A 16,049-nucleotide genomic window follows, 5' to 3' on the forward strand; every position below is an offset into this window, starting at 1 on the left:
GTACAGTAATTTTACAATAATTTACAGTAAATTCTAGTCTTATGCTACAATACAAAAACAATAAACATTAACGTATCGACAGTAAATTCCAATGTAAAATTGACTTTTACAGTAAAAAAGGGGGGTGGTTATGTATCTTAACATTGAAAAAATCGATTTTTTTGCATACATTTTTTTCTCGAAAACAGTAAAATTCAATGTGAATTTACTGTATCAGTTTTTTGCTGAACAGTAAAATTGATTGTTACATGAAATTTTATTGCAAATCTACTGTGAGAACTCTGCGTCGAACAATGTTGAAACAGTGAAAACTATAATATTTATTGTTTTATGATTGTTTGTAGGATAAATGCTATTGTAATTTAAAAAAAATTGTTGTAATGCGTAAAAACGATTTTTTTTGTTTTTTTAAAATAAATCTTACGTAAACATAGACAACCATACATAGAAAAACTGCGGTTGTTTACATCTGGCCTATCAAGACAACATGCAAAATGAAAAAAACTATATGCATTGGATGGCGTTAATGTCAAATAAAAATAACCCTGCGGGAAAACATGTATTCAATTTTTCTGACAGCGCATCATTTGTCGGAAATTCGTTATGTCAAATGCTTCTGATAGTGTCAAATCAAGACTGTCAACATATTTCTTTATTTTAAGTTTAAATTTTATTTTCACGTTTCCTGAGTTGGAAAAAAACATTGTTCTGATCACGAAAATCAGCTTTATCGATGTATGTAATAAAAAAAGATTTTTTTTATCATTTAATGACCCAATTCAACCTGTGTTAACTTTGCGCTTGTTAATTCTGATGTAAATACCTTTACCATCATAATATTAGCAAAATTTGTAACGGTTTGTCCGGAATTTCCATTCAAAGTGGATTTTGACAGTTGGCTTTTAGGCCGTAATCATATGTTTGTCGAGAAATGTTCTTCAAGTTAATAATTTACAAACCCGAAGGTGCGTGTCTTGTAAACAACCGTTTAATATTTTAGCGCTTACGATTATTCCCTCCACGCTTATTATTGGACCCGAGGGTCTGCCCCAAAGGGAAAAAGAGCGTGTCCAGATAAGAATAAGAAGAGTGGCAGATTTGACAAACGCAAAACAGATTCAAGATAATCTGCATAAGGTGTATGCATGTGTGTACAATAATATTTTTGGTGGCAAACGCTTTGAGAGGCTGAAAGCACTAGTTTCTATATTCAAAACATTGTTTTAATTAATTTCGTTTTTATTGACCTCTTTTTTGGGAAGTGAATCAGTATTTACGCAATGTCGATCTTGCCAATCGTAAAACCAAAACTCTCGCTTTACGTATACCTTTACCTTATCTGGTACCATCTTGGGTTTTCACGTCATTTGCAGTTTGACAAGACCAAAATTTTACAAGACCATAATTCGGTCTATCCCTGAGAATGATCATAGGAAGGGCAATCCCTCGATTGGACCCCTTATGTCGTTTTCGATTGAGAACCTAGAAACTAACCCAGGTTAGTTGCTTCAAACGAACGTTTTTAATGAAACTGAGTTGGGTTCTCGCCAAACAGCGGTGGTGTGAGCGAACCCGAAATATATTTCAGGTTGGAACCCAACCCGGTTTTCAGTTCAGTGGAGCATAACCTAGGTTGGAAACTTGCTTCAAACAAACGGTTTGACAGCAGTTAGGTCCGAAACTGAGTTTCTGCTTCAAGCGAAAACGACATTAGTTGCTGATGCTGTCAACTGTCAAAAAAGCCAGCATTGAGCCAGAGATGCCAGGTTTGCAGACAAGTCTGCAAATTCGCAGACTTTTAATATAAGCTGCAGATTTTTTCGATGATGCAGATATTTGCAGATTTTCTAGTTTGGTTGCAGATATTTGCAGATTTTTTAGTTTTGTTGCAGATATTTGCAGATTTTTGAATATAAAGGCTTTTGGTTACACTAGCTTTCCTGACATTTTTTGTTCTTCCCAGACATTTAAAATTATTGTTGCAGACATTTGAAAAAAGTACCTGGCATCTCTGCATTGAGCGTTGAAAGAACATTATTTTCAGAGATGCCAGATTTGCAGACAAGTCTGCAAATTCGCAGACTTTTAATTTAAGCTGCAGATTTTTTCGATAACGCAGATATTTGCAGATTTTTCCGTTTGGTTGCAGATATTTGCAGATTTTTTAGTTTGGCTGCAGATATTTGCAGATTTTTGAATATAAAGGCTTTTGGTTACACTAGCTTTCCTGACATTTTTTGTTCTTCCCAGACTTTTAAAATTATTATTGCAGACATTTGAAAAAAGTACCTGGCATCTCTGATTATTTTGATGTTTTGATGCAGTCGAAATTATGATCAGTCGAAGATCCGTATAGTATCTAAGTGAAAGTTGTCGGATTCTACGTGAATTAGTTGCAACGGCGGATGCGGAACCATGCCCTGCATTGTACCAACCTGTGACAGCAGCTGCCAGGGAACCTTAAAACGATTCCCTAACAACAATGCACTAACGGAACGTTGGCTTGAGGCGATTCAGCTGGGTTGCGGTGTCGGGATACAAACTGCGAAAAATTTGGATAATCTCGAGATTTGTGATTTGCACTTCATGTATTCTGAAAATTCATCTTCAGATGAATGCAGCTATCGAGAACCGAGTAGATTCACGAATTGGTAAGAAATGAATTACTAATAGTATCTTCGTCTCAAATATTTCATTATAGTGAAGGAAGCTACGTGGAAGTGAGCAGTTGCCGGTTATGTTTGGCGTTCCACCACAGTACTGACATGATTGATCCAAAATCCACTATTGGGGAGAAACTGATTGCATCCCTCGTTCAGGAAAACTTTAACATTAGTCTTCGGAAAAAGGACGTGCTGACGCTAATTTGTCAGGAGTGTCTCGTTCAAATTGACATCCTTAGTACGATCAAGCTAAAATTCGCGGAAACGTCAATTGCATACCAGCAATTGGTTAAGATGGGGCAAGAACAGTTGCAGAATTTAGACATCAAAATTGAACAAGAGCACTTTCCGATGGATATTATAATGGAAGATGTACGCTTCGATGATTTTCTCGAACCGGAGACTTTAGTTGAAGAGGATAGTAGCGACGATGGCTGTAAAACGGAAGAGTCTGAAACACCGCCAAAAACACGCAAAGGTCGACGGAAACGAAACCTGAAACAGTCTAGAAAAGAGGTTAAGAAGCCCAAGCCACCAATCAATTTAGTAGACCACGCGGAAAGAAAATGCTACATCTGTGTCACCGTATGTGCTGATGCTAACGATTTAGTTCTGCATCTGACGGAAAAACACACCTCCAAAGATGGATATCGATGCATCGAATGTTCCCTGGATATTCCAGGGTTAGCCAAATATAATCGTCATTTGAGCCGGCATGATGAAACGGAGCGGCCCCACAAATGCAATGTTTGTCCACTGCGATTTGCGTCGCTGTTACAGTGTAAGAGTCACGAAAATAAAATCCACGGAGCGAATCACGATATTAAAGAGGCTAAACATTCTGAAAAGGTGCGGATCTGTGAGGTATGCGGTAAGGAGTTCACGCATAAAGGTAGGCTCAAGGATCATATTCAGAAAGTACATTTGAAAGTTGGAATTCCCAAGTGTAGCATTTGCGATAAAGTTTTTACGGCCAAGAACAGCCTTGAACGACACATGTTGCTGCATACTAACGAAAAACCGTACACCTGCGATCAGTGTGGTATGAGTTTCCGTCGTTTGCTGAATATGCGTCATCATAAGAGCATGGTTCACGAAGGGAAAAATCCTCACGTTTGTACCGAGTGTAACAAGGAGTTCAAAGGCTATCAAGCTTTGTATTGGCACCGGCAGAGCGAACATCTGCATCGTGCGAAAGGTCCCGCTACGAAAAAGCAAGCATGTCAGTTCGAGGTTTGCAAACTTTGCCAAATACGTTTAGCTAAAGTTAGCGAATTGGTCGAACACATTCAGCGGGAGCACGCTGGCCTGGATTACCCGCTCATTAAGTGTGCAGAGTGTCCTAAGACTTTTCTCACTTCGAGTCGATTATCGCAGCACAAATCGGTTCACACCGATAAGTATGCTTGCAAGCTGTGCGGTGCTCGTCATTGCGATAATCAGCGGCTACAGTTTCATATGGAGTCCAAACATTCGGATGGTCGTACATTCGATTGTCCGACCTGCGGGAAAACGTTCAAAACCGAGCGTCATCTTGCGACACATGTTGCTCTACACACCAAGGAGAAACTGTTCCAGTGCGAGTTCTGTCCGAAAGTGTTCGGGCGAAAATGTCAGCTGATCATTCACCGACGGTAGTATAGTTTTTTTTTCTGATAGGTTTTCTTATTGAGTGTAGTTAACGGTCGGAACTGCTTTCAGCACCCATACGGGAGAGAAACCTTTTCAATGCGTTGGCTGTCTGCAACGTTTCGGCGACGACGGGACATTCTGCAAGCATAAGAAGCGCTGTCAACCGTTCATTGCGAAGATCGAACGCGTGGATGAAAATTGAGAAAGGTAATTGATTGTGGGTTCAACTATGTGTGGTAGGAATACAGATGCGCCGGTACGGGAGATTTATCGGTGGGGCTTTGTTATTGCGTTATAGAGAAAGATCCTGTAGGGGTGGTAGTGATAGAACGATACAATTGTTGCTGAGTCGGCTTTCGCAAGGTGTAATTTCTATTGCAGTCGCCTCTGACGGTCGGGATGGGAAACTTGACATTTGTTTGCTTATGAGTGCAGGCAAATACTCAGCACTATCCAAGCGGCAAGTAATTAATTAAAGTTTGGCAAAGGGCATAGCTTTTAGCTAGACAATTTTTATCAGCTCCTTGGTGTATTTTAGACTGACAAAACCGGGGCACATTTTTTATTTTGTTTTTCATAGACAGAAACTTCTCTAGACACAGCCTCATAACCCTTTCTGATTATTTAGTATAGATTTTCCTATACTAAATTGCTAGTTGAGCTTCTGGCTAGAGAAATTGTCACCTTGCAGTACAATTTGTAAACCTATCCATGTGAAAATTTGCCTCAAGATTCAAAGGACATCTGCGGATGTTGTGTGAATCATTTTCTTGGCCACTGCGAATCTGCTATGGTCTGCTGAGGTCTATCAGATCAAAACCGTATTTACAGTTTGGAAGCGGACTAACAGCAATTCACTTATGTGCAACGTCTTTGGCGTGCTCCTTTGTCCCACTATCTAACAATCCATGGAATAGGTGCAGAATTTCTCTCGACTGCTGCATCCACACTGAAACACCAAGTTGCTGTACTGATTAACCGTTTCATTTTCTCTGTCTCAGGGTGCCCAACATAAGCGAGTTGAAGCACAGTTTGGCGAAGGTTTTCCGGGATCACTATTTTCTTTTTTCTTTGGTGAAACACTACTCCTTTGGATGGCGTGTGCCCCTTGCCTTGATGGTGTCCAAACAGTCGTTGTGCAGCGCCTTTTTGACCTTTCCGATTTCTTCATCTTCCTTACAGCCCTGGATGACCTCGCTCATGGTTGTAGCCTTTGGCTTGTTCACCTCCACAGTAGAACAGAGTACCTCTTCAGGAGCTCTGTCGATAGTTTTCGCATCATTGGAACCGATCGCACTTGGTGCTGGTCTGAAGTAGATGATTCACCTAAAATAAATTGTGCTGGCTTAGGATCGGTTGGAATGATATTATTCAATCCTTGCAGGTTCATCTCGAAGCGTTCTGTAGCCCACACGATTGCTAGTACTTCTTTATCTAGAGTTATTTTTTTAAATAATGTTGCTAGCTTAGCCTACGGCGCGCGTCGTTGATCTCACCGTTTGTGGCAGAATCCTAAACCATTATCGCTTGCATCTGTGACCAAAGTCGTTATATGTGTGGGGTTATAGAACATCACATGTTTTGGGTTCGATATTGTTAGCATAACTTGACGTCTATTGCTTATTTTCTTTACCAATCTCAGAAAGCTGTGCATTTCCGTGGGGTCCCCAGAAGCTTTGTACGGCGCTTACCTTGTTGTTAGTCGGTAGAATCCCCTTTTTCGAGAGCTAGTGTTCCATAAATTTGCGGAAAAAAATTTGGCTCTTCCCAAATCTATTACCCTAAATCATATATGGTTCTAAATGGAAGGTAAAAAGAGGTGCATTCATCTTAATGACGACGTCATGCTTGCGGTCATCATACGATCTCGAGAATCGATTGAGGGTCTTCCCTTTGCTCGGCACAATTAAGTCATTTTACCCAGGGCCTCGCGTTAATCAACTCTGGGTGGCGGGTTTTTTTGTTGTTGCATACAATTGCTTCCCGCTGACTGGCCATCAATCACATACTTTCTGACATTCTCTGACGGTGACGGTACCTTAATTGTCGCAGTCGCCGCCAATCTGACTGCTTCCCTTCTCTCTACTCCGATTTTGCTAACATTTTCTTCTCCCTTTTCGTCACTTTGCGTTTTAGGTTATTTAAGTGTTTGCGCTTTCGCACAGCCCGGAATCGTAAAGTTCACGTAGCGCACTTTCACGCCGCGACCGGATTGTACCTGTTGGCAAGCTTAACTACTTTTTGTCGTCACTACCATGCGGTTTCACTGCCAATATCTTAATATTCACGGATCGTGTTACGGATACGTCCGCCTTCTCGCACAGTCAGGAAAATTTCGAGTTCACGTCACGCAACTCCACACCGGGACCTGATTTCAACCAGCTGGTCGACATCACCACGCAGTTTCACTCCGGCCACCTTTTTCTTTTCACAAAAATCGTGTTGCGGACATGTCCACACTCTTACACCGCCAGGAAAAAAAAAGATACCTTCAACCGAACACGCGGTCGACGCTGTTCTTTTTCGCTTTTTTCCCTCTCTTTTGTTGACGTTTTCCAGTCATTGTTGCCAACCATTGACTTTTGCGCGGAGTGTGCATTTGCCTTCATGTCATGATTTTAGTGGCTGCGTACCTGCATGTTCTCTTTAAATACCTCATATTGCACCAAATTTACCTTTAATCTCGCCTTTAATACTTATTAACGTAACGGAGGGTGACTAAGCTTCTCGGCATTTACGTTTCCTTGCTGGGCCATTCTCCGAAATAAAACTCTCTTATACGGTACGCTTGACAACGGATCTAGAAAATGTATCGCCTCGCCACTGGTGGGACTGCATCGATATTAAAAAAGATACTCTACACTTCCGGATCATCATAGTGTAGCAAAAACGATCTCTTGCTGGAAGCAATTGCTATGCCGTTGACATTTTGAAATAGTTCCAACGATTGTTTCCACGTTGTCCAGCGGTTTTCAATCGAGACTGTGATAATCTGCTGGAATTCTTTGAACAACAATTGGTACAAAAACGTTCCACAAATTTCTGAACATTGTCCAAAAAATAATCCTGGCTGATTTATTAAAAAAATGATTGATTTAATCGTGCGGGAGTAGCATTGGCGACGGCTTTTTCTAGAAGGCTGTACATGCATATCGGTTAACTGAGCAGACGATTTATTGGAAAATTCAACCCAGAAATATTCGAATAAATTTTTTTGAATATCTGTTCGTTCACAAAAAAAAAATATTTCCGTTATTGGAAACTTGAAAAAAACTGACACTTTGATTTACAGAAGACTGACCGAGGAATCAGATTTGCGTCGTGCTCTCAGACCGTGCTGTGGACTAACCTGAAAAAGACCTACTCTAAAGAGCTGACACAGAAAAATTTCAGTCGCGACTGATATCGCGAAAGTTCGTTCAAATATGCTTAGAATTGTTATTGCCTATCTAAACAAAGCAAATGATAATGACAACTATTTTATAAAGCACTACCGTGTCTACATTTCCGCATACAAAGTAGAGATCGACGGCGCGACTAGTTTTAAATGCTTTTTAAAGTCGCTTTGGAAAAATATAAGGCAGGACATTACTGCCTTATTTTAAATAGCTTTTGAATGCTGATTAAAAACAGTCGATCATACAAAATAGCAATGCTCTCTTTTGCAGAAAAACTGAAGAGCTACATCGTTCATTGTAAAATATTGTGATCTCTTAGCTTTGGAAGAGTGGGACTCTAACATCTCGCCTTGTTACTGCACCTAAAAACTGGGCAGATGAGATTTCTTGAAAAGGCTAAAGTTAGTCTTTTGGGGCACCAAATATAACAGCTTGAGAAAGCGCCGTAGCGAGCCCTCTTGAGCCTGTCGTGAAATCTGTTTTGTGTCCCTTTGTTGTTGACATTGGCCTCCGTTCTCAGTTCTACTTACGAACAATAATTCAAGCATGATTTTTGAAAACACCGTAACTAACAAATGTAAACAAACTGAGATTATCACTCCCCCGCATTCTACGCATCTTAATGTACATGCTGACAAACATTCGTTTCATTATTCGGTAATGCAGCTGAAAAATGCGCAATCGAAATAATGACGAACAAACAACTGACACGTCAACAGTGCATAAATACAGTTTCGTTATGTTAGTTACGTTAGGTTTGGTACTGCTGTAACACATACGTTATTTTAATTTAATCGGTTTTTGTAACTAAATCATTAAAATATACTACATTTTTTCTACTAAAATGCTCAATATAGGTAATGTTTCTATAAGGGGAACAAGAGCACGCAGTTCCTTAATTCTAGCAAATATTTTAGAGAAAAAGAATGCAAGTAATGTTATTCTAAGCACCACTAATGCACTTTCAGCACATTTTTATTTTTGATTATCTAAATCTATCCTACAGTAGATCAAATCTAAATACTTGTGACAATGCGAGCAAAAATGAGACACTAAAATCGACTAATTGAAAAATGTCGAAAGTGTAAGAGTGATGCTCAGAATAACGTAACCTTTATTTGTCTTCAACACACTGCTCAGAAGTGACAAACTACAAATGTTGGTTGTCCTCATTGGCATACTGCCTCGGCGGAACAGTTCAGTCATAGAATTGATTAAAAAATGATAAGATTAGTCACCACAATTGACGAAACTGAAATAACGTAAGTGCAACAAAGATACCAAACCAACGAAAGTAAAACGACGAAACTGTGAGCGTGGTACTAATAACATCGTAACTTTATTTTTTCTTCAATCCGCTCTTTTAAATGTCTTGATCGCGAATGTTCGTTCCATTCAATGGAAAGGCGTCTTTGGTGAGCATTTTGGATGAATATTTGGTGTAAAAATCGGTATGGTTTTTAAATAGCATTTAAAACAAAACTTCGAAAATGTCATCGCCGTTTTCTCTGTTTGGGTCAAGTGCGAGTTTCGCTGTTTTCAAAAATCATGCTTGAATTTAGTATGTATCTGGTAGTGGCACACTGAATTTGATTTATTCCAATTATTTTCTAAATTGTTTCATGATTATCCTTCCTCATAAGGTTTGGCGCCCTTGGTGCGGGCCAACCGAACGCTATGGAACTGGATAATACGTGTTACATTCCAGCATTTTGGAATGTTGTTTTAGCTATTCTGAAATAGTAAACGACAATTGGTACACTTTTCCTTTCGTATTGCCTAAAAATCACAGTTATTAATTATTCGTGCAATTTTTAATTTTATGGAAGATTATGACGGATTAAATTTTTTCGTGGCTGTTAAACCAGGGAAAAGTAACTCAACTGGATGGACAAATCGACAAAAATACGCGAACATATTTTGAACGCCGAGACGACAAACTGCCAACTGATATTTTTTTCGTTCGTTTTCTTCCGTAGCTTACTGCGATCTCTCAAAAAAAAATTTCTGCCATAAATGAACTGAGCGTCACCAAACAAAGCATGTTTACTGTGATCCAGCCATCACCCAGTTAAACCAGTTAAACTCATTCCGGTTCGGATTTCTGAATGGAGTCATTATGGATTCCAGATCAAATGCAACAACCGATTCCGACTCAGAATCGGTTGTTGCATTTGATTTGGAATCCATACTGACTCCATTCAGGATTCCGAATCAAATTCCGAATGGTTTGACCGGGCATAATCAGTCAGACCAATCGACAATGAAGAATCGACCATGTCGGTCGACAGTTATCGGCACAAGACCAATTCGCACACCTATCGATCGACCAAGTGTATGCGGTTTATTCAAAGAAAAATAATTTTTTATTCATGCAGAAAATTCATAGTTTATAAACAAAGAACAATATTCTACAATTTCCGTATCAAACTCAATCCTCTTCGTCCGTACTGGCCGTCTGTTCGCTTACTGTTTTGAGCACTTGACATTTCTTTTTATGCTTATGAAATGTCCCGTCATCGCTGAAACGCTTGAGACAACCAACGCATTCGAACGGTTTCTCTCCGGTGTGAATACTGAAAGAAAAAAAACGAAAACTTCAAGTTCACACTCGAATCGAGAGTAATCATTTCGTACCGTGTGTGAATGATCAGCTCGCAATTCCGGGCGAATGCCTTTTGGCAATACTCGCACTGAAACCGTCTCGGTTTGGTATGAAGCGCAATATGTATCGTTAGAGCACGTGTTGTTTTGTATTGCTTTCCGCAGGTCGGGCATTCGAACGTACGTCCATCGGGATGTTTGGAATCTATGTGACACTGCAGTTGGTACGTGTTGCAGTGGCGAGTGCCGCATAGTGCACAGGCATACTTGTCAGTGTGGATGGATTTATGCTTCGATAGATGCTGAGGGGTGAAGAAGGTTTGGGGACACTCCGCACATTTTATAAGAGGATAATCTATGTCACTATGATCTTGTTTAATGTGTTCAACCAATTCGGTCATTTTGCCGAAGCGTGCATCGCAAAGTTTACAAATGTCATATAGATAACTTGTTCGTTTGGCAGCGCTACGGGCATCTGCTTTCCCTAGATGAGTTTTCTGACGGTGCCAATACAGGGCTTGATAGCCTCTGAATTCTTTACCACAATCAGCACAGACGTACGGATTAATGCCATCGTGAACCACACTCTTATGGCGCCGCATATCGAGTAAACGCCGAAAGGTCATATCACACTGATCGCAAGAGTAAGGTTTCACGTTGGTATGCAGCAGCATATGTCGCTCGAGGCTATGTGTGGTCGTGAAAGTTTTATCGCATTTGTCGCACTTGGGAATTCCGATTTTCAGATGCACCTTCTGAATGTGATCTTTAAGTCTACCTTTTTGTGGAAATTTTTCACCACACATTTCACAGATTATTTCCCTTTCCCTATGTTTGCCTAACTTTATGTTGTGCTTTGCTCCATGAATTATATTTTCATGATTCTTACACTGCAGAGGTGACACAAATCGCAAAGGACAATCGCTGCATTTGATTGGCCTTTCCGTTTCATCGTGTCTGCTCAAGTGACGATTGTACATTGTCAAAACGGGGATATCCAGTGAACATTCCTCGCATCGATAAACCTTTTCACTGGTATGGTTTTCTATGAGATGAGATACCAATTCATTGGCATCGGCGAGAAATGTTTTACATATATAGCACTTTCGCTTAACATTCTCCACAACACTTTCCTTCTTTTTTTCGTGCTTAACTCGTGGTTCTTTCTTTTGTTCACGTTTAGTGCGTTTAACACCTCGCTTCGGTTGGCTTTTTTGTACCTTTGAGGATATTTCGGACTCATCCGGTTTCCACTCGTCACTGCTGTTATCTTCCACATACGGTTCCGGATCGAACAAATCTTCCGAAAGCGCTTCTTCCTTAATAATTTCATCTGGAAAGGGATCTGGTTCGATCTTAACAGTGTGTGCTAAGATATGTTCCTGTCCAATCCGCACCAGTTGTTGATATGCGCGATCCGTTTCCGTGATTTTTTGTTTGATCGTACTTAGTATCTCAATTCGGACCAAACATTCTTGGCAAATTAATGTCAGCAGATCATCGTGTTGGAGATCTATATTGAATAATTCGTAAATATTGGATACAAGACGTTTCTCGCTAGAGGTCGATTTTGGCATGACCATGGCGGTTTTGTGATAGAATCCAAGACAAAGGCGACAACTGCTTACGTCCACGTAGCTTCCATCACTGCGGTAAAATGTTCAACGTTAAAGTTCGGCAAGCTACGGAGCTGAAAACTACTCACCAGTTCGCAAATCTGCTGGGTTCACGGTAGCGGCAACCGTCCAATTTTGAGTTCCCCAAAGGCGGAAAGTGTGCATCACAAATTTCGAGATGATCCTGATCGTTTACAACTTCTATCACGAGTCCACATCCTAGATGAATTGCTTCGAGCCAGCGTTCCGCAAGCATAGCGACATTGGGGAACGGCTTCAATGTTACCCCATTGCTGTCACAGGTCGGTACAAGGCAGGGCATACCGAATGGGTACTTTTTGATCGCAGCGAAAGAATGCACGTAGTGTTTACTAAATTACTTTAACCAGATTTTTAAAGTATATTTTATATACTGACTATCGTTGGAAATAAACACAATAATATCTAATTACTGAACAGAGAATTTCAGCACACCGTTGACGCTAAATTATTTACTGACAGCATTTAAAAATTTAAATGTCAACGCGAAGAGGGGTCCACCTAAGCTTATATAGAGGAAGATAAGAAATAATAGCACATTGGCTTTTAGGGCTTTTGGAACATTAAAAAAAATGTTTTATTCATTTAATGAATAAAAAAAATCATTACATACACGCCAACGAGAAACTACCTAAAATTGAATACTTTCGACTCAATCTCGTGGTATCTTCAGGAAGGTAAAATTAGATAAACCGTGTTTAAGGTAGTTTCCATTTAACTACGGCAAAAATCATAACTCAACCTTAAGTTTAATTGACTTAAATTTATGTTGAATTTACCTAATTTTGAGTATACCACAAACAACTCAAAAGTACCTTACTGCACGGAAGACCTCGACTGAGTCGAATCTCTCGTTTTGTTTTTGGCAACACTAATAAGTGCGAAAGCGACGCACAACTCAAAAGTACCTAAATTTAAGTTAAAATAACTTATTCTGTGGGTTGTTTTATTTTTGCGTGAATAGATTGATAGAACTTAGCTTTCAAAGTGCAGTCCAACCTCAGAACGATTGTTAATCCATTTCCTACGAAAATGTAAACATGCGTCCTTTTGTCATTATCGGTCTTTCTTTATTAAATAGAATTAACCTAATAATTCAATTTCGTAAAATATTTTTTATTTCTCATTTTACATACAAAAAAGTGAAAAAATCGACTATCGTAAAGCTAATGTCAGCTGCATCGAAAAAGACTAAAAATAGTATATGGGTTTACAACCAAAATTGAATGATTGATTTTTGAATTAGCACTGCTTCCAAAAACTGCAATAATCCAATATTCGGCGTAAAACCTTTTCTCGCCGATTTAATAAAATGGATGCTTCCGCAAAGCTTTAGTACCAAGGAGCCAACGTTGACGGAACTTCACACAACTAACCAATTTTTTCATTTAGAAATTTTGTAGCTATCATGTGTTTTCCATTGAAGCCCGTTTCGAATTCCTTTTTAAACATTTTTATTTCAAATTCATAGTTATAGTTGAAATGTTCATATATAGAATCCACCACGATGGTCGCGGTCCATCGCCCCCCCCCCTCCTCCTTACACCCCTTTACGGCACCACAGTACCATTCTAGCACTGTCAGAGATAAACTCAAGGTAGAGTGGTCCGGGATTTTCCATGCACCAATTCAATGCGACCCCTCGACGAAAACAGTTCACCGTCATATTGACGGTTGAGAAGTTTTTCAAACATCAAACGGCGTCGATATTGACATATCTGACGTTTAAAATACACACATTTATATTACCGCCCTCCCCTGAAGTCCAGAAGCGGTTTGTTTTCCTCCCAAATCGCCGTGTAAACGATTAGTTTTCTTCCCAAACGTCAAACGTCAAAACGGAACAATACCAACGCAGCTGGTTAAGTCTATACGCGTCGTTTTTATTATTACAATGATTATTGTAACCAGCGTCCTAATGATTTTTTCCACCTACAAAGACGTAGCTGAGTTAACCGGAAGGTTTCTTGCAGTGAAAATTGTTTTAATCTCGACCGACGTGCTTAAATATGGATCGTGCTAAATTTAGGGAATCAATCTTCTTCTTTCATATTGTAAACACTCGATTTGCGTAATTTCTTCTGAGGAATATAACCGAGCTAATACATGTGAAAAAAGAACCCACCTTCACTATTTCTAGTCGTCCTCTTGGCTGTAAACGAATTTTTGTTATACATTATAAGTTCTAATTAAAACGGACTTAACTTACATGTTTACATCATGTTTTTCACAGTTTGTTTGATGTGTATCCATGGAATTTTGTTGGCGCGATTGACGCCTGTCAACGAGAACAAAAGCATACAAAATACAAATATGTATTATTATATGTAATAATTTGTATTTGAGCATACTATTATGGAGTTCACCGGTGCACGGTTGCTGAACCATAAGTTTTCAATTTCTTGTTCGGGACGTAGCAATCTTGAGTTTATCTTTGGCACTGTTGTGTATGAAAGAGATGTGTACCGGTATGAAATCAGACAGTTGGAGATCGTTGAGTGCTAAGAAATCTTGTACGCAGAACTACTTATTTTAAATTTACAATTTGTTCAACGTCATCCTTTAGGGAGAGATAAGCGAAGACGCCATATTGAGGCAGCGAAGCTTTCAAATTTTTGAGTCAGCCGATACAAACCAGCCATTATTTGGTAGCATCAGAGATGCCAGGTACTTTTTTCAAATGTCTGCAGTAATAATTTTAAAAGTCTGGGAAGAACAAAAAATGTCAGGAAAGCTAGTGTAACTAAAAGCCTTTATATTCAAAAATCTGCAAATATCTGCAACAAAACTAAAAAATCTGCAAATATCTGCAACCAAACTAGAAAATCTGCAAATATCTGCGTCATCGAAAAAATCTGCAGCTTAAATTAAAAGTCTGCGAATTTGCAGACTTGTCTGCAAATCTGGCATCTCTGGGTAGCATGCTAGCTTATAACAACGGAATGAAAGGTTTCTAATTTGTCTGTTTTTTCCTCCGCACATCTCTGACTATGAGGATAACTAGTTCAACGCTTTACCAGAATACACAAAGCGAACCAATAATTCAAACAGGCCTGTGAAACAAAGGTATTTGGATTTTTGAGAGAGAAAGATGGGCATACACGGAAGTGAAGTAAGATTAAAGTAATCTCTCGTGGTGGAAAACTATTTGTACCAAATTTTGATCACGGAAAATTTTAAGTTGGATATCTCTTCAAGCTGTGCAACCAAAAATTATGGTGCTTTAAAAATATACCAACAGCATCAAAATAGCACCGAATTTTAAACTTTATAAAATTGTAATTTTATTGCATACGGTATTCTGTTGGTTTACACCTAGTATCAGGACAAGGAAAAAAAAACACTTTTCCTGTCGGAAACAATTCATTCGGCCGGATTTTTTATGTTGTAGAATTTTTAAAATCCGTGACGTTTTCCGTTGTTTGGTTTCAGGTAGCTGTACAGCTCGGAAATTTGATCATGGAATGAGGACCGGGATTTTGTGTCGAATTTTAATCACGGAAACGACTTTTTTCTGTCTCGGAAAATGGAAATCCATCCCCCATTTGAAATACATCGGGAGCAAAATCCGGCGATCTTTAAATGTACAGTAGCCTTTACACTTCATGGAACCTGTTATTTTTATGTACTCATTTCCCACAAAGAAATTTAAAATTCCAGGTTCCATTTAAAAACACAGGGTGGCAAAATCCCGTGACACGTTTCCCGAACCGTAAACTAACCTTAAGAAGGTGGGTCATCTAAAAAAATGGAATGGTGAGCAATATTAGAAATTAAAGTTCGTGTACAATTCTTTTATTAGGGATTAAGCTGAAGCGGTTGGAGCACAACAGACACTTTATACACAGACTAGCGAAGTGTCAAAAATTTCAGCCAAACGGACTGTCAAAAAGTGCAGCCAGACGAGCATGATGGTTTTGAGAGGGGAAGTGTAAGAGGAAACCCATGCAAAGCTTATGGGAGCTTCCGTGATGCCAGTTTACATTCATAGTTGCTAGTTTTACTGTTTTTCTCTCTGCTAGTCTGTTATATAAAGTGTCTGTAGAGCACTACGTGACTACATATCGCATTCGATCGCGACTACATTCGACCAAGCA

General features: G+C 39.3%; 2 protein-coding genes across 5 annotated transcripts; one reads left to right on the forward strand and one right to left on the reverse strand.

Moving 5' to 3' along the window:
- Positions 1-2,312: 2,312 nt before the first annotated feature.
- On the forward strand, positions 2,313-15,871 carry LOC131676676 (zinc finger protein 675-like). 4 transcript variants are annotated; one of them, XR_009303218.1, is made up of 6 exons: positions 2,313-2,651; positions 2,702-4,297; positions 4,365-4,502; positions 15,385-15,536; positions 15,613-15,683; positions 15,755-15,871. XR_009303218.1 is itself a non-coding variant. In XM_058955916.1 (4 exons), exons 1-3 carry the CDS (start codon positions 2,416-2,418, stop codon positions 4,495-4,497), a joined length of 1,965 nt encoding a protein of 654 aa, XP_058811899.1. In that variant the 5' UTR covers positions 2,313-2,415; the 3' UTR covers positions 4,498-4,502; positions 15,385-15,828. The 4 variants fall into 4 exon arrangements, 2 of the variants coding, with proteins under 2 accessions (XP_058811899.1, XP_058811898.1); XR_009303217.1 differs by having other exon boundaries at positions 15,385-15,683; XM_058955916.1 differs by having other exon boundaries at positions 15,385-15,828.
- Positions 9,906-12,429, reverse strand: LOC131676675 (zinc finger protein ZFP2-like). The gene is made up of 3 exons (XM_058955914.1): positions 12,003-12,429; positions 10,331-11,944; positions 9,906-10,269 (listed from the first exon to the last, which is right to left on the reverse strand). The coding sequence occupies exons 1-3, from the start codon at positions 12,233-12,235 to the stop codon at positions 10,125-10,127; spliced, it is 1,992 nt and encodes a 663-aa protein (XP_058811897.1). The 5' UTR covers positions 12,236-12,429; the 3' UTR covers positions 9,906-10,124.
- Positions 15,872-16,049: the final 178 nt, after the last annotated feature.

The sequence above is a fragment of the Topomyia yanbarensis genome, chromosome 1, assembly GCF_030247195.1.
Source record: "Topomyia yanbarensis strain Yona2022 chromosome 1, ASM3024719v1, whole genome shotgun sequence".
Classification (NCBI taxonomy): Eukaryota; Metazoa; Arthropoda; class Insecta; order Diptera; family Culicidae; genus Topomyia; species Topomyia yanbarensis.

What these genes read in the sequence shown, in the direction of transcription:
- LOC131676676 (XM_058955916.1), top strand. Translation starts at nt 2,416, where the DNA reads ATGCCCTGCATTGTACCAACCTGTGACAGCAGCTGCCAGGGAACCTTA. An exon ending in CCGAGTAGATTCACGAATTG is followed by an intron (nt 2,652 to 2,701) that starts GTAAGAAATGAA and finishes ATTTCATTATAG; the next exon opens with TGAAGGAAGCTACGTGGAAG. An exon ending in CAGCTGATCATTCACCGACG is followed by an intron (nt 4,298 to 4,364) that starts GTAGTATAGTTT and finishes AACTGCTTTCAG; the next exon opens with CACCCATACGGGAGAGAAAC.
- LOC131676675 (XM_058955914.1), bottom strand. Translation starts at nt 12,235, where the DNA reads ATGCCCTGCCTTGTACCGACCTGTGACAGCAATGGGGTAACATTGAAG. An exon ending in CCCAGCAGATTTGCGAACTG is followed by an intron (nt 11,945 to 12,002) that starts GTGAGTAGTTTT and finishes ATTTTACCGCAG; the next exon opens with TGATGGAAGCTACGTGGACG. An exon ending in GAGCTGATCATTCACACACG is followed by an intron (nt 10,270 to 10,330) that starts GTACGAAATGAT and finishes TTTTTCTTTCAG; the next exon opens with TATTCACACCGGAGAGAAAC.